The following is a 27,700-nucleotide window of genomic DNA, read 5'->3' on the forward strand; positions in this document are numbered from 1 at the left end:
CTTTTCATGTACTCACTATATTATATGTAATAGCAGCATTAGATAAATCATTTTGGTCCTGAAAAAAGCCAAAGATACACTATATTGATCGGATGGCTGAAACATGTCGACCTATACCTTTGAGTAGTTTTAAATCTTTACTACTCTTTGCACTGCTTTTTTAATCCTGCCAGTGAGAGCAAGCCAATAAAGATATCTTTTTGCATCCATTAGGCAGTTTTAAACTCACCACTATTGTTTTCTTGTCTCCTTTTTTTGCGCTGCACTCTCACTACACCTAAATACTCACATATGGGATTTTAGCATCTCTAATTAGATAGTGACTATCTCTTTAAAAAACATCCCTAAGATCCTTCCTCAGAGTGAGGAAGTTGTAGCCCTCAGTAGGACTAGGTTTTCTTACTGGGAGGAGAAACCCATATGATAATGCATGTCACCTATGGTGAGTGAGAGTTTTGATCCTTAAAGGGATCATCCCCCATTTATTGAAGAGAGATTATGAGAGACTCTATTTACTTTACACATATCTTTTGATGTAAATATATGATTTGTGTGCTAGTGGAGACCCGAGGTTGTTTTTTGTTATTATCCTTTACAATGCCAATAGCTCAAACTCGCGTAATTGCGAGACCTATTGTATTGCAAATGCTTGTTTTAGAGCATCAACATGCCTCGTTTCCGCCCATTCAGACTGCCATCAAATATAACAAACTTTATAGTTAGTGCTGAATGTGACTGAATGTAGCACAACATACAAAGCTGCCGACTTTGGGACTGAAGACCACGGTTCAGGTCTCGGTGTCGGCTCTCCTTTCCGTGATGTAATAAATGAAATACTAATTTAAATTAAACAACATCTCAAAATAAAAGGAAATGAAACAATGCCGTATTTGTAAATAGTTGAACTTACTGAAGATGAGACACTCGGGTAAACAAAAGCCGTTCGAAGCTGAGACTCTCTGGTAAACAAAAGCCGTTAATGAATGCGTGTAATGAGGAAGCATTATGATGGGATGGCCAAAGAAAGGATGGGCTGCATTCCCAGATGGGAGGCGGGTCCTTAGCGATGCGAAGGAGCATAAGGAGTTGAGATAGACGCTTGCTGTGACGACCAAAAGAAACAATTTGTGAAATCGCCATGGGTGCGGAACAGACAGAGAATGGAGGGACAAACACCAATGAAATGCCACCATTTCAGAATGCCACAGGTACCAGCCAATGGCAATTTGTGGACTTGCCGCAAACTAACATAAGAGATAACAACAGGTCTTGCGGATAGCATATGCGCTGTCTAGGCTCGACCTAAAATTAGGGTGTAGCAAAAGGTGAAAAATACACAGTGATCACACAGAAAATGTGTATTTCTTATGCCATGTTAGCCAGAATTGTGTTGACGTTTGGAATCTGTGGAAAATTGTCCTCCAAACTTTTCAAAAGATATCTTTGACTGAAAATAAGAAAATTGTACCTAGTGTCTTTCCACTCTTTGAGAACCATATTTTATGACCTTATGCATAGGCCAATCATCTGAAGGCGGGCTATATTGACCAAAAGTGTTCTTGCTAAATCTGCCCCTTAGGTTGAAATCCTATTATTTCTCTGTGATGTGTAAGCATCTTTTGTAGCTGATGACTCTGCAACCATTTCCCTCTAGTGTTTACTTTTTGGTGATCCTCTTCATCGGTGTTAATTTCTTGCAGCTGTCCGATTAACGCTGTGTTCCCGCCTTTGCAGTCATGGCTTGAAGATTTGACATACGTAATGTCACCAAATCTTCCACCTGATGCTGCATTTCAGGAGAGATATAGCGGTGCTGCTCCTACATTTTCCTCCCAACCCTCCTGCCTGAATAGCTGTGCTCTTAAGCAGATGTTTATGTACGGTCTCTTGACAATGAGGTATCATCTCACAAGACTAGCTCTGTTGCTAAGAGACCATGTGCATTCCTTTTCCTGCATGCGCGCCCGATTGGGCACAATGCAGGAATGAAGCAACCGTACTAGTTGGTTCCATACACAATGTGACCCAAATGCTCAAATCAGTTTCCCGCCTCAGCTATGGCACCTGCATGGAAAGAGTGCTCAAAATGCTGCACCAACACAGCTGTCCGCTGTTGAAGACTGCATCAAACTATGCATAAATCACTTCTGAGCTTAGCGGCCCATCCGTCAGTCAGAAAAAAGAGAATGTCATGGGGAGGGTGGGATGTTATGCATAAAACACAGGTTGTGGTAGTAGAAAGGAAAGGAATAATCAGAAAGTCTTTCTTGTTGTGTCTAATTGTATGACAAATTTTATTTCTTTAGGGAACATGGCTGCCTCTGGTTGTTATGAATGTGACAAGGGACCTTACATTGGGTTACTGTAAGCACAACAGTTAAGTGCCATTTTGAAATAGATGCAACATTTGTTTGAACTCCATCTGTGAATGCCCCTGACTGCCACATGTTTGCTTACTGACCTTGGGAGTAATGGTGAATCCATGGAAGGAGTGTGGCCCTGGGGTGCTCTTCTGGAAAGGCTCCTGCACCAGATGGCTTGCCGAGCTGGCCCTTTCTGTGATCTATGTCAATCTGCTTTTAAGACAGAAGAAGCAGAGATGATCATTTTGAACATCAAGATGTTATCAATGCCGGACCTCCGTTTGGGCATCCGAAGGTTCAGAAGGCATGGAAGGAGGGAAGACTTGCACAGATTTGCAGAGGATGATTTCTCATCAATTAAAAAAAAAGTTTAACTGGGTAAAATATCAGTAACCAATGGCTCTGCATCTTTAATCATGTCGGCTAGATCACACCTGCTAGAAAGCTTACACTGACCAGAAGAGTAGCTGAGAGGATGGGTGGCATTGGAGCTATTTACTATGTCTCAAGAGCAACTCACCATCAGCTAGTGAAACTTTTTAAAAGTATGAAATCAACAATACATCTAGTGTAATATAGATAGATCTATTTCTGTACTAAATGTAGACTTAAGCTGACAAAAATATCATCCAAACTTACTTTGGTGGCGGAACACTCTTATTTTTACTCTTGTGGAGAAGTGTGGCTCAATGGTTAGAGCAGGCAGACCTTGATGCAGAGCTCTGGCCAGGGACCAGGGTTCGATTCCCGCCTCGGCGTGTCTCGGGCTCATTAATTCCCCTGACCGGATATTCTCGCCTCAGTGCCTATTCTGATCATGGGTCCAGCGCTGCAACTCTGGGCAATAGCTTGCTTAGTCTCCACAACGGCCCCCACAACGCGAGGGATACCTGGTCTGCACCATGGGGGTGCCCAGGAGTGGACACTTTACAGGGAAAGCCAGGAAGAGTTCCCTTGCAGTATTCGTACAAGCGCCAGGAAACCCACTGCGGGTAGCTGTGCGGTATACAAGTACAAAAACATTTACATTTACATTCACCATCATCAAAATGGGTTCATCTGAGGTTGCAGGATACTAAATGAGGTTTTTCAATGAATCATGTCACAGATGAATCCATGTACCACATAACGTTGTATATGGTTAACTGTGAATAAAAGGAACAATCTTCACCTCTAGGTTTTGGGTGATATATACTACACTGGGCTGTCAGAGCGTACCCCGGGAGTTCAGATGTTGAGGCAAATACACCTATCTCTGTGAGGCCATCATAACAGTTTCCAAATTTAGCACTGCGAGGCTACCCTGAGAATGGAGACAGAGATCTCTGAGGCTTCCCTCAAGAGGAAAACAATTTCAATTTTCTGAGCCTATCCTGAAACACTGAGAACCCTGAGCCTATCCTCCAAGTGAAGGCACAGAGCTCTCTGAGGCTATCTTAAGTGCAGAGACATAGCCTCTGAAGCTATCCTTGGAGTGCAGACATTGCGTTCTCGAAGAACTAGGTTTTATGATGCTCCAACAACCCTCTGGGCACAGGTTTTTCCCCTAAAGACACTACATTCCAAGAGGGCCCCGGGTGCATCCACCTGCGACAAACTGCTAGCCAATTTGCCGTTGTTCTTTTTAATGTTTTCTTAATTTCCACTTCTTTACAAACAAGTATTTCAAAGCCAGTAGTGTGGTCCTCGAATTGTAAAGGCATGATGTATTTGCTTTGCCAGTGCTTATTTGATTTGATATTAAACATGTTGTAGTTTATACTTACTTTGAGGGACTTTCGGTCAGCCTCTGCGTTTTGCAGCTTTTTGCTTGAGAGATTCTGTCACATCATCGATCAGCCTACAGAAGTATTGGGGTGTCCTTGTTTTCTTTATTGCCTGTTTAGGTATGTCTTGCCTCCATTGTACTGAATGAGGGACTAGGCTGCAGTCTACGAACAGCTCAGTAGCAGTGGGCCCAATAACTAACTAACTAACAAACGCATCTGAATACATTGAATACGACGCAAAAAAATATTTGCCTTTTTTTTTTGCAGCATCATTTTTCAGATGCTTTTTGTATGCGCTTGCTCCTCAATGCTGCTGTGCTACTCCACAACTGTTTATGACGATGGGAGCCATTTGTAAACAGTATCCTACATACTCCATTATTGTTTTACCACTTAAGTATACATTTTTGTTATATTTATATGCTTTTTTCAAATCATAGTCCTTTTTCTTTTTAACTATACATAGTATTTCAATTATGATAAGAGTGTACGCATGAACATTGCAATTGTTCTTAGTAGTATTTAATACTGAAGCCATAATTTTAATAAAGTTGTATTTTATCACCTCCAAACAGTTTCGATTGCTTCTACGTTTTTTACTAAAGTTATTTATATTATTGTTTTGTATACTTCAATGAAAGCATAATCCTCAATTAGGTTAAGTAATACTTTCTTTATTTTAATAAACTGTATGTTTCTCAAAAAAGAGTATATTAACATGCAGTTCCTCCCGTTGCAATTTTTAAGCAGCAGCTTCGATACATATTATTAGATTATGAGTTCTCTGCCATGTAATATGACATTTTACATGAGCGTGCAAAGGTATACACAGTCTTGCTGCACTGCTGCGCCCTGTATTCCCCTTAAGGGAAAAGGGTGATTTAAAATTAAACAGTAATTACTCTTCCCATGGCAACTGCCGGGTCATCAGATGGCTTCTTTGTCTCCCTCTCTGTAATTGGATACCTGGAAGGGCATGTTTCTTTAAGTGACGCTACTGCCTTCGAAAAGTTTGACACAGTGCAGAGTTCAATTGAAATTGATTTCTTTGTTTTTTTTTCAGTGACATCTCCAAGATTAACGAAGGGATTGGCGATAAACTTGCCATGCTGTTCCAGTCAGTTGCGACCTTCATTACAGGGTTTGTGATTGGCTTCACTAAGGGTTGGAAACTGACGCTGGTGATCCTGGCAGTCAGCCCTCTCATGGGGCTCTCAGCAGCTATTTGGTCCAAGGTAAAAGAGTCCTTGAGTTTCCTCGAAAGTACTGGGTAACCCTCATGTTTAGTTTATTGTACTTGTAGACTGTAACAATCAGTCCAGGGGATATCACGGCGACAGGAGAGCTACAACCGGGTTTAAAGATGTTTGGATACCAGAGCCATCAGAAAACGGGTCCCAAACGGCAATCCCCAAGGCATCAGCAATTTAGTCCTAAATAGCCGCATCATGTGTATGCTAAACATCACTAGCCATCTTCAACAAGCCAGAGGAGCGACGTTGTAAGGTTCTAGTTCTTAATAGTGGTCTCTGGCCTTAGTGTGATAACCACATGGTAACATAGTTAATTAAATGCAAGACATGTATTCGTGAGGCAATAGGATGGGTTTTGCTGTAAATTGAAGTGGGCTTATGCATCCCAAATAAACCAGGGGAAAAGCCGCTACTGCCATATTCATACTCACAGACATGTTACCTCAGCATTCAGGTTGAACACTGCGCGGGTTTGAGCAAGCTTGAGCATTCCTGGTATTATCCTGCCTCCTTCAGCATTATTGACACACAACACAGGCACTAATAAGTTATCCTACTTCCGAAATGTAAACGATTAAGGCAGACACGCTGACTACCAGCCCCCGTTAATCACCCAAGAATAAATGGCTGCCAAAGTGTGCTTTCGATAGTTGAAGGAACTGAAGGTTCTGCTGCTGCCCCATAAGCATCACTGTGTCTGGGCATCACCACAGTGCAAGGGCAAAAAGATGGACTAGCCTGCTGAGACCTTCTGTGGGAAATATTAATTCAAGCATCCCATCAATACTTTGTTTGTTGCAGTTGACATCCTAGTGATGACGGGTATGACCAGACTCGGGTCCCGCACTCACTGCTCCACAGAATTCATGATATACCTCACAGACAAGTCCTAAGTAGTCTGTAACTGATCTGTGTTGCCTGATTTCCAATCTGGAGGAGCCGTGATCTGGCAATTTGACTGGACTGTTCCTGTTGGAACAGGACCAAGGCTCATGTCTAGAATGGCTTACTGAAAAAATGTCTACTGGCATGCAGCTCAGATCAAACGCCAGTGGGTTTGTTTATTTCAAGCATTCCATCCATCAACTTGTTGGCATGGGTCCCATGCTCGTGGAGCCCTACAACTCAAGCTGCATCCTTCTGACGAGGTCCTAATAGGCCCAAACCCGTCTGGAGTTGCTTGTGTTCCCCTCTGGGCCTTGTAGCTCGGGATGGACTGTTCCGATTGGAGCAGGATCAAGACTAATGTATATATTGCTAGTCTCTGTCTTGAGTGGGTGAGTGGGTGAAAAAAGTTAGTCTGAAATGCACCCCAAAGCCATCGCCAGTGGCTGACATTAATTCAAGTATTACTTCTATTACCTTGTTTGAATTTAGGTACTAAGACCTGTTAAACAAAACCTTTGCTTGATCCATGCCTAAAAGGTATTAACGTAGCTCGAGGGAGTTGGTGTTAAGCTGCTGAGCGTTTTGCCAAACCAACTTCAGACCCCAGTTCAATCTTTTCTTATTTGGAGAGATTACAAAACATGTCTTCCAACTTTATGCAACATACCATAAAACTAGCATCAACATCCTGAGCCTGCCTTGACTAAAAACTACAGTAGATGCTTTTGATCAATATGTGGGGTTATACATAAAACAAAAATTGACATTAAACCAAAAATGTATTAATTCCGAACATGGAAAGGGAGACAGAATTCTGATTGAGGACACTGGCGGATTCTTCTGCGGTGATTTCAGACCCTGTGGGTCACCCATCTGGACCCTCGCCAGCACAGACCCATACCTCCACACCTTGTTAAAGGCTTTGTCTGTTGCAATATCTTGAACATTCACTCAGCCCCCTGTCGTGCCAGCTTCAGATTCAACTACGATCCTGGCTTTGATCTGGGGAAAACTCTGGATCTTGCTTGGCCCGCGGCTCCTTATGAACTAACCAAGGTGCAGCCCCTGACCTGGGAGAACACCCATGCGGTGCTACTTCCCGGTGTCCTGTACTATAAAAAGCTAGACACATTATTTGCAGCGGACTCAAATGCTTTCCATATGGTGACAACGAGGTAGTTAACTCAATCTCCCCTCATTACTCTGATGCTGGCATATATTTAGCTATGCAAAATGCTAGTGGGCTTGATCCTTCACCTGAAACAAAATTGGACTCCCTCTGGGACTCACTACAGAGGAGAGTGCCTCTCTTGCGTTAGTAGTTCACAGAGCAGCAGACGTGTTGAGTCTTCAAGTAGCTATGGTAGAAACTAAGGCAAATCATTTGAGATCTTGCAGTCTGTGCCTGTGACTTCAGACACGTTGCTGTCTTTCAATGATGATGGCCTGTTCTGATCCATAATTGTGACTGTAGATTCCTCACCTTCAGAATATTTCCCAGACTCGAGACTGCATCTGAAACTTTTTTACATTTCTTTATCAGTGAACCAATGTGTATTTGATACATGTGTCTTGGAACAGCTACAAAAAGCTAAGGGACTGTTTACATGATTGGATGTCAGAAGATATTTAGGGCTGGCAACAAAACAAAAAAGCTTGACAAACATCTTTAGGATTCCCAGACATGAACTGCAGCACATAGGGATGATTTCTATAGTATGCTATGTACTTTCTATGTTTACTATTGTTGTTGTTGGTAATATGATTGTTATTATTACTACTGCTGTTACTATTGGCATTCATGTTCATGCTAATAATAATAACATAATTAATAATGGTAATATTAATAATAGCAACAACAATAATTTAGGGGATAAATTAACCACTGACTTACATTATAATGATGTTACAAGTCACTGAGGATGTCCATGACAAAATAGAAGAAGAAGTCCAAAGGCCAACTTCCATTAGAACATCCTGGAACTCCAAAGTGATTAGCAATATCCTTTTAACGTACAGTACAGGGCATTTTATTACTTATAATACATGGTCAGACCATCACCCTTTCCACAAACTGCTTAAAACCGTTTGTCTTGCTCTTTCATATGAAAGAGATAGTATGGTTGCAGATATGAACAATAAAAGTGCAATGTGTAATGTGAAATATAACACACCAATAGTATACAAAAAGATATTAGAATCAGTTTAATGTAGGTTAGATAAAAAATGCAGTAGATCACAGAAAATCAATTTTTCTTGTATTGAGCTATTTAGCGGGCAAACAAAAATGTTGCCATGAATTTCTACTTTCTTCTGATCACTGATCAGTTTAGAAAAACAGATCCGAAGAACGAAAACACAGATCTTGTTGTCACTGCAGCTGTAATTATGCTTTGCTACTTGCCTTTCACCTTAGCTGCTGGCTGAGACTTCAGGCACTAGCACATCACTGCTCAACTGTACTAACTTGTTAAATCTGACAAGCTGGATACTTTTCTTATTACAGGTGACTTGATGTGTCACACCTCAACTGTAATAAGTAAATTAGAGATGGGCTTTTGTACAAGGATTGCAGATTCCCATGAATAATAATAATATATGGAATCAAGTGCCATTTTCCGTACATTACAAAGATGTTGCAAGTCACAGAGGAGTTCCTTTTTAAGATCATGGAACTCCAAAGTGACTTGTAATATCCTTATAACATATGGCTTGGGGTACTTTATTCCTTATAATACATGGTCACATCATCACTCTTCCAACCAACCACTTAAATCCTTGATGTGGTGCTCTTTCAAGATTACATTTTTGAAAACATGAAGAATTTTGGGTAAATTCTTTAATGCACAATTTAACACACCAAAAAGTATTTAGATACGTGTTGAAAAAAGATATAAGAATCAGTTTAATACAAGTCAGTTTTTTTCCGAACGCAGTACCTCACCTCACAATGTGTAGAAATATGCTTAGAGACTATCCAGTATTGGGGTATCTTTCATAGATTCACATGCTTTAATCGTTCCCCGTCGTCGAAGTGTAAGTCCCACTGTACATATAATAAAGCAGTAAACAATAACTATCATAGCCTATCAACCTCCTGTTATAAAAAGGACCAAACTCAAAACATGACAAATCAGCAACCAGCACCCTCTAGAACCTTCCCAAGAGAGGCTGAATCCCTCAGATTTTCACCGCACGTCGTGTGTAAGGGAGTCTCCCTGAGCTCTGCTCAGTTCTTCAACTTTTCACAGATAAGTCTTGTTTCTATATTTATATAAAAGAATGTCTGATAAAAAAGGTTTTTAGACCTTGTAAATCCTGCGGAAAGAAAAGAGTACACGTTGATGATGCCCACGAGGATTGCATCTATTGCCTCCATCCCCATCATGAGGCAAAACAGTGTAAAATATGCTGCACTTTTTCAATGTAGACCGTTAAATACAGAGAGGGCAGACTTTTATTGTGGCTGAAGAGAAAGCAGAGTGCTTCATCAGATGTTGAGAGCGACACACCCTCAAAAACTCATAAGAGGCCCAAGTCGCCTGAGGGTCAGCCTGAAGAAAGCAGGAAAGATTCTAAAGTCTCTCATCTGACCGGAGAATCTCTATAAAAAGGAGAAACAGCCCAAGGTCTCCTCAGAGATAGGTTCCTCTCATTCTTCGGGGACATCTAAGGAAAAAACTGAATCTTCAAGTCATTCCAGGTGCAAAATCAGTCGCAAATCCTCATCGCGTCAAGCTCGCCATCAACACCTACTACTTCAACAACACTGATGACAACAACTCTATCGTCGTCGAGACCGGGGACAGCGCTGACTACTTCGACTATGTCGATGTTACCTCTATCATCGACTACGACTCCGTCAACGAAGACACCACCATCGACAAAGATTTTATCATCGACCAGACTGTCAAAGAAGACTTCATTGTCGATGAAGACCTCGTTATCGATGAGGACTCCAACATTGACGACGACTCCATCTCGACGGCTCCTTCATTGTCGGCGAAAGCTGCAGCCTCGACGACAGCTCCATCCTTGACGGCAATCCCGCTGCTGCCAAAGACTCCGTCAACGACAATAATTCCACCGGCGATGGCCTCGACAACGGCATCGTCGAGGATAATTCCAATTTCGTCTACGGGCCCGTCAATTCCATTTCTACAAGCTACACAAATTGAATTTGGAACAACTAAAATTTCTCCCCTACCGTCAAGTCATCTGTTAGATGTGGAAGACACTGATGATGATGGCCCATTTGGGCCTGCGGGGAACATCCTTTACAACGCAACTTTTACAATGCACTACCATTACGACGCAACTTTTACAACGCAAGTTATTACAACGCATTGCGCTGGGGGGCGCTCTAGGATAGGGAATAGTTTAATTACTATCCAACACCTTCCCTACTATCCACGGGGACTGGAGTTGGAATAGTAAATTAAACTATTCACTATCCAGCGCCCCCCAACGCAAGTCGTTGTAACGACTTGCGTTGTAAAACCTGCGTCGTAATGGCATGCGTTGTAAAAGCATGCGTTGAAACGTCATACATCCGGGCCTGCGCATAGCCCTTCCGAACTCAACGTGAAGTGTCAGGAAGAGGATGAAGACTATGACTATGAGGAGCAATATCAACAGTTTTCAGTCCCGCATACACAATATCATCAATTCAGATACTATTAACAGCCGAGGCAACAACCTGCTCAACTGGGTCAGTCCCTAATAGTGGACCCACAAAGTATCTTGGCGGATTACAAAAGGAGGTTTCCTCTTCAAGAGGACTGCATCACAGTTCCCCCCTCCCCCCACCGGTGGCTCCTCTGACACTACCACAACCTCCTGCCATGTCCAGACTGACGCCACGTCTCATAATTCCTCTGCCTCCTAGAGAGGATCCTACTACCTCTGAAGAAGAGCCTGACGAGGGAGAAATCCATGATCCTCCTCCGCCTATGGATGAATGGGATGATTATGTAGTACCAACACTGTCCCCTCTTACTCATCTTCCTTCAGACTCACCTCCAGAGGATATTGGAGGTTTCCATAATATAATGGACAGAGCTACAGCCAGATTCCACTTGCCTACAGTTGTAAAACAATCGGATTGCTTTGTTTATGATTGTAAAGAACAATCAAGAAATTCAGTCAGGTCAATACCTATCATAGATTATATTGGGCAAGAGGATGTTAAGGTAATGAAGACGCCAGCTTCCGTGGTTCCGGTGCTACCAAGACTAGACAAAAAATGCAGTGCACCAGAGGATTCTCCTGCATGTCTCACAGGTCATCCCAAGCCAGACTCTGTAATCTCACAGGCAACCCCAAAGGAGATAAAAAAAAAATCTACTCCCATCATATCTCCCCCGGATAAAGAGGGTCGCCGTTTAGACTTCATTGGAAAAAGATTTTCCTCAATGGCCGTAATTTCTGTCAGCGCTTCTAATGCTTTAGCCATCTTGTGCAGCTATGATATGCAAATGTGGTCCGATATGGAGACAATGAGAGACCTTATTCCAGAGGAAAATAAGGAAGAGTTTAATAAAATCCTTGCAAAGGGACAGCACGAAGCGGCCAAAATCATAAACTGCGTTATGGATATAGCCACTACAAGCTTTCGCAAACTAGTGGGTGTGGCCGTTCTAAGATGCCAGGGGTGGCTGAGGGCAACATCCTTTCGCCCAGTAGTACAGTAGAAAATTTTAGACATGTCATACGACGGCGATATCCTATTCAGCAATCACATATATGAAGCACTTACAACAATAAAGAAAGATACAGACACTGCCAAAGCGCTAGGTACCCTTCAGTACCGTAAAGTGCCCTTTTGGGAAGCTCGAGGCCGTCGATTTTCTGCATACGGAGGAAACTACCAACGTACCCAGACTTACCAATCCTACCAGCCACAATATCACCAAGGATGCCAACAACAATTCTGTCGACAACCAACAACAGCTGGTTTCTCCAGACAGGGCTCCAGGTGAAAAACAGTGTCTCAAGCCTGAAACTCCAGTCGCAAGCATTGATCACAACAAGGTACCAGTTACATTTCCCCCTTCCCAACCGGTGCAAAGATTTCCAACCATATCCACCAGTGGCGCAATATCACGTCAGACAAGTGGGTCCCGGATCTTATCTCTAATGGCCACACGTTGAAATGTACCCAAATCCCTCCCAACATTCCACCCAGGGGATCACACCCCACCTCGTCTTCAGCCAAGATTATGCTCCAAAAAGGGGCAATAGAAAAAGTCCCATTTCCTCAGAGAAGGAAAGGTTTCTACTCCCGCTTCTTTCTTATTTGTACAAAATCAGGAGAGTAGAGACCTATCTTAGACCTCAGGAACTTAAACAAATACCTCAACAGCGGAGATTTCATGACTTCTTTGGTTCTAGAGGACGCGAATTTTCATGTTCCTATACATCCAAAGCACAGAAAATTACTCCAATTCACAGTGGCTCGTACCCAATATCAATTCTGAGTCCTTCCCTTTGGCCTCAAATCGGCTCCAAACATTTTTACAAAGTATCTAGCTCCTGTGGCAGTGGCCTTGCGGAACAAGGGTCATCAAGTATTCCCATTCCAAGACGATTCACTGCTGAAAAACCCATCAGATCTTTTAGCAAAGGCCGCCGCAGACGATTGTCTGGCCCTGTTCCTCACATTGGGACTCTCGATAAATCATCAGAAATCATTGGTCTCCCCAAGCCACACAATGACATTTGTAGGGCCAACTTGAACAGCATTCAGAACAAAGCCTTCCTCTTCCAGGAAAGACAGCAGCGGTTGCAAGTGTTGGCACTCATACTTTCCAGAAAAAAGTACCCTTCTGTGAGAATATTCAAGTCTCTGCTGGGAATGCTCTCCTCCGCAATCAACTTGATACCACTAGCTCACCTGCCTCTCCAAGAAGAGCTTCATTGTCAATGGGTTCAAACTACAGGATCTTTCGACGACGTGGTAACTATCACCCCACGTATGAAAGAGGCATTCAAATGGTGGACACTAGAATCACATCTGTCCCAAGGCCTCTCCTTTCTACCAGTGATTCCAAAATACATAGTGAGAACAGATGCTTCTATGTAAGGTTGGGGAGGGCACTTGCAGGACCTGCAGATTCAAGGAAAGTGGTCCTCGACTCAACGTCAAATGCACATAAACAGGTTGGAGTTAAAAGCCATTTTTCACTCCCTTCAGGCTTTCCTCCCTCGAATGCAGGGCTCATCGGTGTTGATCGGCACAGACAACACCACAAGCATGTTTTACATCAACAAGCATGGATGAACCAAGTTCTATCTCTCTCACAAGACGCCCACCAGTTATGGAGCTGTTTGACTCTTTACTGAATATCCCTAACAGTGGAACATGTTCTAGGTCTCCGGAATACCTTGGCGGATGCTTTGAGCAGAACCAAAGACAGCTGCCATAAGTGGGAACTAGAACAGAGCCAACTGGACAGGATATTTGCAGTCTGGGGAAAGCCAGCGTTAGACCTGTTTGCGACCCAAATCAACTCCAAATGCTGATTATTCACAAGCAGATTCTCTCTCCCAAACACTCGGGGAATGCTCTTTCAATGCGATGGTCAGGGATCTATGTATACGCTTTTCCCCCCATTCCTCTGATACCCAAGGTCCTCACGAAAATGAAATGGGAACACTGTCCCCTTCTCCTAATAGCCCTCAGGTGGCCCAGACAGCATTGGTACACGGAACTTCTCCTCTTTATCAGAAGTTCAGCCCATCCGCCTATTACCAACACCAGCACTGTTGACCAGGAACCAAGGTCAAATATGTCACCCGGAGCCAGCGACTCTGCAGTTGGGTAAAATCTCTGCAGTTACATGCGTGGCTCCTGAATTCTTCGAATTTGAGGATCTGACCATTTCGCAGGAATGCAAAGACATAATTGTAGATCCCTTTCTTACAGCACCAATAAGTCATACAAACGGAAACTGGATTGGCATACTCTTCAGTTAAAGTACACCTCGCTGCTATATCTAGATACAGACGCTCATCTAAATACCCATCCTTATGCTCGTCAAGAATCATAAAACAATTTATGAAAGGACTGTTTCGAACTTTCCCACCTATCCGAGCTCTACCCCCGGAGTGGCAGCTAAATGTAGTTTTATTACAACTGTTGAAACAACCCTTTTAGCCCATCCATAAGGTAGATATAAAATATTTAACATGGAAAGTTGCTCTTCTATTGGCCTTCACATCAACGAGAAGGGTTAGTGAAATACAAGCTTTTACCATAGTGCATCCATTCCTGCACTTCACTCACAAAATGGTCATTCTCAGGACAAATCCTACATTTATCCCTAAGGTTCCCTCTCAGTTCCATTTGAACGAATTGGTCATCCTAAGGACTTTCTTCCCGAAACCTTCTACTCATGCAGAAAGGACGCTCCACACTGTAGATGTCAAAAGATGTCTTAAATTCTACTTACAAAGGACTAAAGCTGTACACAAGTTAAATCAGCTATTCATAGCCTATGGACAAGGCCGCCAGGGCGTTGCAGTTTCTAAGACTACTGTCGCCAAATGGATAGTGAACACAATACAATTTTGTCACGACAAAGCTGCCAAACCATTATCAAGGACTGTAAAGGCACACTCCACTCGGGCAGTTTCCACATCACTGCTATGTTTGCTGGAGTGCCACTGGAAAGGATCTGCAGAGCTGCAATGTGTAAAACAACACACAAGTTTACGCAGCATTACTGCCTGGAATCAACACAGCGGGCGGACGCAGCCGTGGGAGAGGCAGTGCTACAAAACCTATTTCAATAAGGTAAGCCTCTTTAAATAGAGGAATTACATTTAAAATATTTTTTATAATTATGATACAAACATAGAATTTATATATGTGTTGGTGGTTTCTAAAAGTCATATAATTGAATAATGTGATGATAACAAACAGTTTTGTGAATACATTGAAGGATATTATTAGCACTACACACCGTCCACCTAATTGCTTACTAGGTTGATGTACATAATGAAGTGTACCGTACCACCCTTCTGAGAAGGCTGGTAAACTGCGAGTGTTTTGCAACAGCAATTGTGGTCACAAAACATTCATACATTGGTTTTGGAGTCGCTATTAGGAAGGCACGTCCTAGGATCACCCTTTTCTAATAGCGAGTCTCTAACCCTATTCAGCGAGTCGCTAATTGATTAGCGACTCGAAAATAGGGTTGGTACACGGGCCACACGTTTTTTGCGGTTGCAAACAGGCTTAAAACTCGTTTCCGACCACAAAAAATGGTCGTACATCTGGCCCTTAGTTCTTCCTATAATTTCCTAAAGTGTGCAAAAAATGAACACATTGCCATAACAATCCCCTTTCTGCTTATCATTGATCAGGTACACCTTAACAGAATTTCTAAAAAGGGACAGCCACACACCATTTGCGATATTTACATTTATATAGGTTGTGGGTGGTGGTGCGGAGGGCTTTCCCTGCCTACCTCTGGGAAGCAGCAGAGTGGGGCTGCTGAGCCTCACAGCTACTGGCTCATTGACTGCCAAAATCATCACTGTAATGGTCACCCCTACACTACACGACATGCCTAGGGTAGACCACAGGTCCAGGAACAACTGGGAGGAGGATGTCACTACCAGCTTAATGGCCACTTTGTGGGAATACTGCTGTCATTTTCCCCATCAAAGCTATTACACGCCAGTTAAACTATACAGATATGGGATACGGGACAGTGACGCCTGTGAGAGATGTAATGAACCAGCGGTGGACGTTATACATTCGGCATGGAACTGTACAATACTTGAAAATTACTTGTCCCGGTTATTCCAGGTCCTGGGTGACATGGTGGGCCTGGCACTTCAGCCAGCAGCCCTGATGGTATTTCTGGGCCATGTTAACGGGGTACCCAAACATTCTAGAAAACTCGTTAGCCTGGCACTCCTGCTAGGGAAAAGACTTGTGGCTATGTGCTGGGGTAGGGGTTCACCGCCCTCTGGATATAATTGACTCAAAGATCTAGTATCATACAATGATATAGGCGACACGTATTTCACATTGTTGCCCAGGAGCTTCCCCCCCAGGTACTTTTGAGGCCTGTTGCAAGCCTGTCTTGCCAGCAGACAGGTAGGGAGCGAAACAACAGGGGCTGTGTGAAACTAACCAACCATCTCTGGATAACCAGGAGGCGGGACGAATTACACTGAAAGAAGTTTGGATTAAGGGATGTGTGGTGGACTGCTTGGGGATAATGTGATCTCACTGTCATAACACTGTCTGCCAAATTTAGCTGCTTCAATATCTATTTGTTCGAGGCATGTGGGCTGCTAAATTCATATCTATTGCATAGATCGCCGCCTAGTGTTGGGTCCGGATGATTGCACATTGTTGTCCTGGAAGAGTCTTCGAAGTATCACGAGATAGGTGGCTCCTCCCCTGGACTACAGTGCGCATGGGCATCGACTCCATCCCCAGATTGTTTTTTTCCGCTACTGGGTTCAGATGTGATTTCGACGTCTCCTTGTCGGAATCGATAAACTTATTTCTTTAAGGCCAAAAGGCCTTCGTTACCCCGTCAGTATTGTTCGCGTCCGGGCTCGTGTTCCATCCGACTCTTCGAGTCGGACTTCTGCGGAGTCAATAACTCTTCGGACAACAAGGCCCTGTCGTCGCAGCAAGACCCCGACGAAACAACGACGGAACGGAGTCCGTTCAAGTTCTGCCCCGTGTGTGGCTCGAAGTACCCACACATCGACGTGCATCCAGTCTGTAACAAATGCCTCTCGCCGGAACACGACAAGGCCAGCTGTATGGCCTGTTCGAAGTTCAAGTCGAAGAAGACGCTCAAGCTTCGGCCCCGTGGCGCGCCTCGAGGCCCAGCGAGAGGCTCCGGCACCCGATGACATCTTCGACGAGCCCGAGGCAGAAGGCACAAGCCATCATCTACAGATTTCCCCACCGTCGACGGAGGTCGAGGCCGATCCCGGAGAACCCGTCGAGGGCCAGTACCTTGAATACGTCGAGGAGGTAGGGGACGACGAAGAAGTTTATGGGGCCGCGGAAGATAGCTCGGAGGAAGAGCTATGCCCCGAAAGTTACATGACTCAGGCTCAGGTCACGGGATCGCCACTCGGCCTTACCCACGACCCTGCACCGCTATCCCCGGCCCCGCCTTCTGGCCCGGCCACGGACTCAACAGCGGAGACGCCATTGCGCGTATCGAAACCGAAACCTTCGGATTCGACCACATCCAAGATGGCCGACGTACCATCGAAAACGAAACCGAAACCTTCGGATTCGACAACAGCAAAGATGGCCGCCGTACCATCTAAACTGCCGTCGGCTGCTACGTCATCGACTCCGGCGCCCTCCAGCACTGAGAAGTCAAAGAAGACTGTCGAGCCAACACCGAAGAAGGCTGTCGAGCCGACAAAGCCACAAAAGGTGGCCAAGGACCCGTCCTCAAAAAAGGTCGTCCAGCACGTTTCGAGCGCGGTTACTCCGGTAAAGTCCACTAAGCCTGTTCAAAGTCCTTCGGACGCGACTGCGGCGCCGCCAGGCACACGCCCGATCGAGGCACAGTCCACAAAGGGACACGACCCGAGGTCCGGAGGCCCTACGCATCGGCACAAAGACGCCGGATCGAAGGCAACGCCATCGGCGCATAAGCCTGCTAAGGAGGCACGGACCATTGGAGACGAAGATGCGTCTACGGACACCTCGTCGACACCGAGGGCCTCCGATAGTGACGGACATGGGGCATCAGTTACCAAACCCTCCGCTTCCTTCACTAAGCAGGTCACTGACTCCCTCAAACGTATTCGGGAGAAGACTTTAACGTCCACCACTCACACGCCGTCGGCTCCGAAACTGGTTGACGCACCTGCGAAGCCTTCAAGCAAGCTTCTCTACACTCTGCCGCCCAAGGTGGCACCGAAGGCATTTGCACCAAGATCGGTGCCAAAGACCACTGAACCGTCAGAACCTTCGGCGCTAGGTGACCGGTTGGATCGACGTCAAGCTTCAGAGGAACAATCTGAGCATTACATCGATGCCGAAACTGGGAAATTAACGCTCTATAAAAGAAAGATCACTTCCCAGCCATTAGAATCCTATGTCATTCCACTAAAGAAAATAAGGACGGAACAGGACATTCCTGCCCTTGTTCTACCTCTTCAGCCTCCACCAAGAAGGAGCCCATCACCTTCCCCCACCCAGTCAGGGGGTGAGGAAGATTACCAGGATGACCAGTACAATTTCCCAGCTGACAATGACCCTGATGTACAACAGGACTCATATGACGACACTGGTGACCAGGGCGGCCATCAGGTGGTACAAGACCCACAGGTTTTTGGTGCACGTACATCCCCAACTGAGGATTCTGCGGCATTTAATGCCTTGATAGAGCGGGCAGCTGCAAATCATAATGTGGACATGCATGCAGACCCGGTGGAAGTAGATTTTTTGTTTGACACTTTCTCAGCATCAGAAAAGACTGTTAAAACACTTCCTATGCTGAAAGGTGTCCTTAAGCATGCCCCGGAAATCTTTAAGGAACCTACCAGGGCGAGAGTGGTGAACCCACGTATTGAAAAGAAATACAGAGCGGCTCCTGGTGACTCTGCATATATTCGGGGACAGTTGCCTCTGGACTCGTTGGTGGTCGCAAATGCCCGCAAAAAGGCGAACTCCCAGACAACGGGTGAAGCTCCTCCCCCAGACAAGGAGTCGAAAGTGCTTGAGGCATCTGGCAAAAGGGTGGCTGCGCAGGCTGCCAATATCTGGCGCATATCGAACACACAGGCACTGTGGGCACGATATGATAGGGCGCATTACGACACACTAGAGCAGCTCCTTTAACACCTACCAGATGAGTTTAAGGAGGCAGCCAAGATGCTCATACAGGAGGGAAAGCTCATTTCAAACGCTGCAATAAAGTGTGCGCTTGATGTAGCAGATACAGCGGCTAGGGGTATTAACACTAGCGTCATGTTACGGCGCCAAGCATGGCTTCGCATCTCAGGTTTTAAACCTGACATTCAAACAACTATACTCAACCAGCCCGTAAACCACCCTCGAAAAAATAAAAAAAGACAATGAGACAGCGAAGTCCATGGGGGCGCTTCAGTCTCAGCAATTCCGGGGGAGCACTTTTCGTCGCTCAGGTACCCGCGGTGTTACCAGAGGACACCTGGCACAACAGGCACAATTCACGAAAGGTGGCACACAGTCCTCGTACCCCAAGCAAGGTAGAGGGGGTTACAGAGGAAATAGTACCAAGGGCAGAGGCAGAGGTAACAACAACTCCCGTTCCTCTGCCACCAACAAACAGTGACTCTCTGTCACTGCCCCCCGACCATCCGACACCTGTCGGGGGGAGACTCCAGCAGTTCCTGCCAGTCTGGACGTCCATCACCACAGACAGGTGGGTGAGAAAACTTATCCAGTACGGTTATTGTTTGGAGTTAACATCCACTCCTCCCAACATTCCCCCAAGACAACGTCCTATGTCGGCAGAGCACTTGCACTTATTGCAGCAGGAAGTGGTAGTGATGCTGCAAAAAGGCGCAATAGAGCTCGTACCAGTGGAGGAGGAAGGTACAGGGGTCTATTCCCTGTACTTCCTTATCCCAAAAAAGGACGGATCCCTCAGACCCATTCTGGATCTCCGCCCTCTCAACCTGTATATATTGTCGGAACATTTTCACATGCTGACGCTGCAGCAGATTCTTCCCCTGCTAAACCAAGGGGACTTCCTAGCGACCTTAGATCTCAAGGACGCTTATTTTCACATACCACTCCACCCATCCCACAGAAAATACCTCAGGTTCACCATCCAAAACAGGCATTATCAGTTCAAAGTCCTACCCTTTGGAGTGACCACTGCCCCCAGAGTGTTTACAAAGTGTCTGGCGACAGTTGCGGCGCACCTCAGGAGACAGAACATACATGTCTACCCTTACTTAGACGACTGGCTTGTTCAAGCAAAGTCGGAACAGCAGTGCGCCGCAAACATGTCCCACACCATTCACCTCCTTCACAGTCTGGGGTTCTCCCTGAACTACCCAAAGTCGCACCTTCAGCCAGCCCATGTGCGGCAGTATCTGGGCGCGACAATAAATACCCTGACTGCTATGGCTCAGCCGAACCCAGTGAGGATCGACAACATTCAGTCGCTCATCCAGAGGTTCAGACCGCAACACTCTCTACCAGCGAGAGTGTTCATGCAGTTGATAGGCATGATGGCCTCCTGCATCTTCATAGTCCCGCACGCAAGGTTGCATATGCGTCCGCTCCAAGAATGCTTGGCAAATCAATGGACACAGGCTCAGGGACGACTAACAGACCTAGTGTTGGTAACCGGTCGGGCATACACCTCTCTGCATTGGTGGAATCCACACAACCTTTGCAAAGGCCGACCGTTCCAAGAGCCTGTGCCACAAATTATCCTGACGACGGACGCATCTCTCCAGGGGTGGGGAGCTCACGTGCTCCACTACACGGTGCAGGGACTGTGGTCAACGCAGCAACAGAAGTTGCACATCAACTACCTGGAACTGATGGCAATCTTCATGGCGCTCAAGTCCTTCCAAGTACATCTGTGCAACAAGGTCGTGTTGATCCGGACGGACAACATGACAGCCATGTACTACATCCAGAAGCAGGGAGGTACTCACTCTCCACAGCTGTCTCATCTGGCTCAGAGCATGTGGAAGTGGGCCATTCAGAGGAACATCTTCCTCATGGCGGAACACCTCCCGGGCAAGGACAATCAGATGGCGGATCTGCTCAGCAGGTACAGCCATCAAATGCACGAGTGGGAGATACATCCATCAGTACTCCACCCGTACTTCCAGCAGTGGGGTCATCCAGAGATAGACCTCTTTGCCACAAGGGAAAACACAAAATGCCAAAGCTTTGCTGCCAGGTTCCCTCACCCGGAATCGCAGGGGAATACGATATGGAGGAACTGGTCAGGCAAATTTGCGTACGCTTTTCCCCCAGCGCCTCTCATTCCGCTGGTGGCAAGAAAACTAAAGCAACACGCGATGACGCTCATCCTGGTTGCTCCAACGTGGGCACGCCAACCATGGTACACCACGTTTCTAGAACTTTCCGTGGTACCGCATCAAAGGCTGCATCTCTCCCCAAGCCTATTGACGCAGAACCATGGCGACATTCAGCATCCAGATCCGCAACAGCTCAATCTGGCGATCTGGCTCCTGAGGTCCTAGAGTTTGCCTACCTCAACCTGCCTCCTGAATGCATGGACATCATCCGGGAGGCAAGAAAGCCCACCACCAGAGCTTGCTATGCAGCAAAATGGAAGCGGTTTGTCATTTACTGTACAGACCACAACATCAACCCGCTAGATGCATCCATTCCTAACATCATCTGCTATTTGTTACATCTTTACAAATGCAATCTAGCGTACGCTTCCATTCGGATACATTTATCCGCCATAGCGGCTTATCTCCAGAACAGGCAGCATCTCTCTGTTTTCAGGGTGCCTGCCATTAAAGCTTTTCTGGAGGGACTAAAACGAGTCATTCCTCCAAGAACACCACCAGCTCCAGTGTGGAACCTCAATGTGGTCCTCACTCGGCTGATGGGCCCACCTTTTGAGCCACTCCACTCATGCGAGATTCAATTCCTGACATGGAAAGTGGCTTTTCTCATTGCTATTACATCGCTCAGGCGTGTTAGTGAGCTACAAGCGCTCACGATCCAAGAGCCATTCATCCAGATTCATTCAAACAGGGTAGTGCTCCGCACTAACCCCAAATGCCTTCCTAAGGTGGTGTCACAGTTTCATATCAACCAAACTATTGACCTGCCCGCGTTCTTTCAAAACCCACAAACAGTAGCAGAAAGAATGCTCCATACATTAGACGTTAAAAGGGCGTTGATGTACTACATTGACAGAACACAACACTTTAGGAAAACACAACAACTTTTTGTTGCCTTCTCAGCCCAGCACAAAGGCAACCCTATTTCCAAAGCAGGAATAGCCAGATGGATTGTTAAGTGCATTCAGATCTGGTATCAGAAAGCTAAACGTACTTTAACGATACCCCCAAGGGCGCACTCCACACGCAAGTTGGGGGCCTCCATGGCTTTCCTAGGGAACATTCCTTTAGAAGACATTTGTAGAGCAGCCACGTGGTCTACACCGCACACATTTACAAAACATTACTGTGTCGATGTGCATTCCAAGCAGCAAGCAGCTGTAGGACAGGCTGTTCTCAAGACACTCTTTCAGACTTCTGCAGCTGGCACGGGCAACCGCCGTTAATAGAGGGACTGCTATGTATTCTATGCAATAGATATGAATTTAGCAGCCCACATGCCTCGAACTGAATATGCTACTTACCAGTATGCATCTGTTCTTGGCATGTAGGGCTGCTAACATTCATATCGCCCACCCTCCTCCCCGGTGCCCGTAGCGGCTGCAGATACTCTCTTGCATTCAATCATTAGCATGGACATCCTTTACACTATTTCACTCCATCTCTGCCACAATGGCTAAAAAACAATCTGGGGATGGAGTCGATGCCCATGCGCACTGTAGTCCAGGGGAGGAGCCACCTATCTCGTGATACTTCGAAGACTCTTCCAGGACAACAATGTGCAATCATCCGGACCCAACACTAGGCGGCGATCTATGCAATAGATATGAATGTTAGCAGCCCTACATGCCAAGAACAGATGCATACTGGTAAGTAGCATATTCATTAGTGTACTTGATACATAGTAGAAGGCTACTATGCACCTTGTTTTTCCTTGTTGTATCACTCAAACCTTAAAGAAAGCTTTAGGAAAAACTGATCAGGTAGAAAAACAAAGCAGAAGAAAGATAGACCACGTTTAACTTTCGTTTTTGAAACTGCAACTTATCAAATAAATTAAAAAGATTTATTAATCAGCTGTTAGTTAATAGGGACGTTTTGAAGTGCTTCTTCAACTAAAGGAACTGCTGGAGAAATAGATAAACTTTGTGTTCTTTTCTTATAGATTCTGTCTACGTTTACAAACAAGGAGCTGACTGCCTATGCAAAAGCAGGAGCAGTGGCAGAGGAGGTCTTGTCAGCCATAAGAACCGTGATAGCTTTTGGAGGACAAAAAAAAGAAATCACACGGTGAGGAAATGTGGCATTTTGCACTTCATCTTAAACTGCTAACTGCAGATTCTTGATTTGAATGATCCTTTAGGCAAATGGGTTTAGCAAGTGGGTTTAAATGAACTGATCATAAATAGCTGACCTCTAGGTTGGGTGGGGTGAGCAGCAGTTTAGAATGACTTATCATAACTGAAGGTTAAACTGTATTGAAAACTTTTCGAAACTTGCACCTTGCATGGCAATCAATAATCACACATCTGGGCCTCTGTCTAATTTGGCCATCTCATTCGTCAGTACCAACAAAACTTTTTGGAAGTTAATGGCAGTTTTTGGCAAAATAATCGAATAATTCAATTTAATCTAATGCAATCTAATTACACAGAGGAGTGAATCAAAGTCATATTAAGTCTGAACTACACGCCAAGCTGCAAAAAACAGCATGGGTTGCATGGAGAAGTTCACACACAGAACAAAATAACCATATATCGGTAATAGATGTAGTTCTCCAGAAGTTTGGCCACGTGGAAGCAGGCAGTAGTGACACCTTTGCTTAAGAAACCCTCATTTGTTCCTATGATTCCAGCTAATTTTAGACCTATCTCCCTCCTGCCATATCCGATTAAAATCTTGGAAAAAGCAGTTAGTAAAACCCTTTCATGTTATCTTGAGGACAACCATCTGCTGGATAGGGACCAATTTGGGTTTCGCCCAGGTCACGCCACCGAGACTGCGTTGACAACCGTAATGGACAACTTACAAATGCGAGCCGACAATGGTAATGCCACTGTCTTAGTGTTACTAGATATGTCGGCCGCATTCTATACAGTGAGCCATACAGTGCTGGTGGAAAGACTGGAGAAGATAGGGGTGAAAGGACAGGTCCTACAGTGATTATAGTCCTACCTATCAGGAAGACAACGTGTGGTGACCATGGCACCGTTAACTTCCAATAAATCTCCAGTACACCATGGGGTACCGCGATCAGCCCTATTCTTTTTAATATCTATCTATGGCCCCTGTTCCCCACTATTAAATCCTTTGGATTTGACCTGGTCAACTACGCTGACGACACTCAACTGGTGTTTTCCCTGGAAGGGAAACAAGCGGTATCCAGGGATACGTTCCAGGAGTGTATGCGTCAGACTGCCAGATGGCTCAGGAAAAACTCATTACAATTTAATAGGGTGAAAACAGAGGTGGTATACTGTTCCACTGGCAGAATGTCCCAGCATCTACCACTGGAGTTCAAGCTTACTCCAGAGGAGGAACCCTTGGTCCCAGTCAACATGGTGCGAAATCTGGGATTTTTGGTAGATGACAATCTCCAAATGGAGTCACAGGCCAACAAAACTGTCAGCGTGTGCTTCTCTCTGATGCACATGCTAAGGCAGATTCTCCCGCTACTCCCAAAGGATTCACGCTTTTTTGTAGTAAGGAACATAGTGTTGAGCAGGCTGGACTACTGCAACTCCCTGTATTTGGGAGATCCTCAATACATCCTTCAGGAGCTGCAGAGAGTCCAATCCATGGCTGCTACGTTGGTGCTAAATAGGCAACGCAGGTCTTCAACAACTCTGGCCTTGAAAGATCTTCATTGGTTACCTATTAAGGAGAGGGTCTGTTTCAAATTGCTCCTCTAGTGCAAATCTGATGACGACTACCAGATTTAAGCGCTCCAGGATGGGGGGTAGAGCTTTTAGTGTGGCTGCTGCACACCTTTAGAATGAGCTGCCCCAGAGCATAAGACAAGCCAATTCCTAGATTGAGTTCAGAAAGTGTCTGGAAACGTAGCTTTTCCCCAAGGACTGAACCTTAGTTTTCTCCACGGCTACTGTGGTCTGCTCATTTGGTGGTTATTCTCAAGTCTAAGCGCCAGGATACCCGTAGGGTGGCAGGCTATATAAGAACCTAACAATAAACAATAAACTTGTGCCAACATTGGATAATCCCTAGACTAAGGGCCGGATTTAGATCTTGGGATATAATGGGATTTATATTTCGGTGGACAGAATATCCTACAGCGTTGTGGCAGACTAACTCATCAACTGAGATCTAAACCAAGCCATTAGATCCTATGTCAGAAACAGTGAGAACAAACAAATCATAAAATATCAACTTCCAGCTTGATGTGTATATAGAATGGAATTATCTGAGTTCTGGAGTCCCCATCCCCCTTTTTTTTAACACCTCAACTTATTGATGGGGCTGAGGGGCAAAATCCAGTGTGTCCCCCAGCCAATTCTTCAGCCTGGTACGTGGGTCAGAGGGTGATAAACATAGGGCTCAATTGTTTGCCACCTGGCCATCCTCTCAACTTTCCAATGTCCTTCTTGACCGTTCACCTCTGGGTGGGCTCATGCAGCCAATTGAACCCCCACTAACTGTAATGATGCTGTAGATCAGGGGAATCTGTCTGCTGCATTGTAGTTTCTACCCAAATTCAGACGTTAGATCAAGGTAGTAAACCCTTAACAATGGCACAGACCCAGAGCCACATTCCCACATATGAACTCAACCTCTAGACAAACTTGTCTATTTCCAAATGAATACTGGGTTATAAAAAGATACAGTTAATTTGCATGATTGAGCCGTAAACTTGGAAGAGAAAGCAAAGTGTTGGTGCTAACACTTCCTTATAAGGATTGTTTTCTTATGTACAACTCCAGAGGTGTGAGGGTCAATTTGAAAGGGTACCTATTTTGTTACTCTGATTCATCTGCAGGTATCCAGAACGACTTGCATAGGTCACGTCATTCACAGATTGTCCTGGCATGCTTCTTCATTGTTGACCTATCCACCTCATTGTAGGTAAATACCACCTTCGCGGACTCAAGCGCTAGTTAGGAGTTCTGATAAATTATGATGGATACAGCAGGGCTCCAGATATTGTTTTTAAAAATATCTCTGGCTATACCTTTCAGGTATTTCCTGGATATGATTAAAAAAGCTAACACTGGAAGTAAGATGAAGTACAATGACTCATCTAGCCGCCTGTCTCGCCAGCAGGTTTCAGCCTTACTATCCGCCCATATTGGTCATCAGCCTTTGTCAAGACTTCACTATTTTACTATCACTGCCTAGTAAACACTCACCCCATGCATTGTGCTAAGGAATGCAAAAATTAAATTGAATCTACGGTTTTTCTTACTACTTTCAGAAAATATATCATAAGAAATATTGATTAATATTTAAATCATTCCTAATCTGTATAAAAAACACCCAGCCTGTGGTGGACACTGCAAAACCACATGTCTAGGTAAGTGCATAGTGGTAGCTATAACACTGAAACACAGCAAGAAAGTGTTCATTAAAGTGTACAAACAAGGTTTTTACAGCCCCCCCACTTGGGAACATTGTGTTTATTAGATGCAGTGTGGCACAACAACTCACTGGAGTAGGAGTGGGGACACTACCAATACCAGAATGCCGTACGAACGGCCACACCCACTTGTGCTGGTATCAGAACTGATTTAAGAGTGGCCCGCAATACGTTTGTGCACGCCAGCATTTTCCAAGCCTCTGAAGAAGTGATCAGTCATGAAACACGTCAGGCGGGATTTGAGAAAGAAAAGAAGCTGTGCCCTTTGTTTTTCCCCCAACAGCAAGCTTTCATTAAATTTTGAGCAATATTCCTCCTGCGTGGGCTCCTTCTGTTGTTGTGGCAACGATTGATGGATATATATATATATATATTGCTTTGGGCACTTTGGTTTCAAAATACTGACACGGCAGCCTTGTCGTGGAAAGCTGCACCATCTCTTTATCAACGAGAGGCTGGGAGTCAGAACTGTGCCTTGACTCAACTTACAGCACTTCAGAGGTGAATAATACAAACTGGCATCAACTTCATGGCCTACTGAAGGGAAATAAAAGATTAACACAGCATCTTCAAAGCGGAGCCCACCGGGGGTAAAAAGTGAATACTCTGATTTTGGACTACAAGTCCTAGCATGCAATTGACTATACTACGCACTTTGCGAGGCCCACCAGGGATATTTACATGAGACATGTGACTTGCAAAACAATCGGAGCCATCTGCTAAGGAGTATGCTAATAAGAGGCAGCAGCCTCGAAACGCGTCGGAAGGAGCAATACAATTTTTGAATGCTGATGCTCGTTTTTCTTGAAAATAAACCTCATGGTTTCCTCTGAAAGTCGTGTGAGCTTTTAAATTGCTTTGGACACTTTGGTTTCAAAATATATATATATATAATATATTCACAGAAAAAACCATAGGTTATAGACCATATATAGTTAGGAATTAGCATTTACAAAACCTTGAAAATTCACTGAAAAAACCATAGGTTATAGACCATATATA

The 27,700-nt window shown here is 44.9% G+C and overlaps 1 protein-coding gene across 1 annotated transcript in view; it reads left to right on the forward strand.

Moving 5' to 3' along the window:
• ABCB1 (ATP binding cassette subfamily B member 1) overlaps window positions 1-27,700 on the forward strand; it is a 562,371-nt gene that overhangs the window by 222,279 nt on the left and 312,392 nt on the right. The window contains exons 7-8 of the mRNA XM_078663595.1: window positions 5,196-5,367; window positions 23,273-23,397. Coding sequence (XP_078519721.1) covers window positions 5,196-5,367; window positions 23,273-23,397 — 297 coding nt within the window. The remainder of the gene's footprint in view (window positions 1-5,195; window positions 5,368-23,272; window positions 23,398-27,700) is intronic.

Source organism: Lissotriton helveticus, chromosome 10 (genome assembly GCF_964261635.1).
Source record: "Lissotriton helveticus chromosome 10, aLisHel1.1, whole genome shotgun sequence".
Classification (NCBI taxonomy): Eukaryota; Metazoa; Chordata; class Amphibia; order Caudata; family Salamandridae; genus Lissotriton; species Lissotriton helveticus.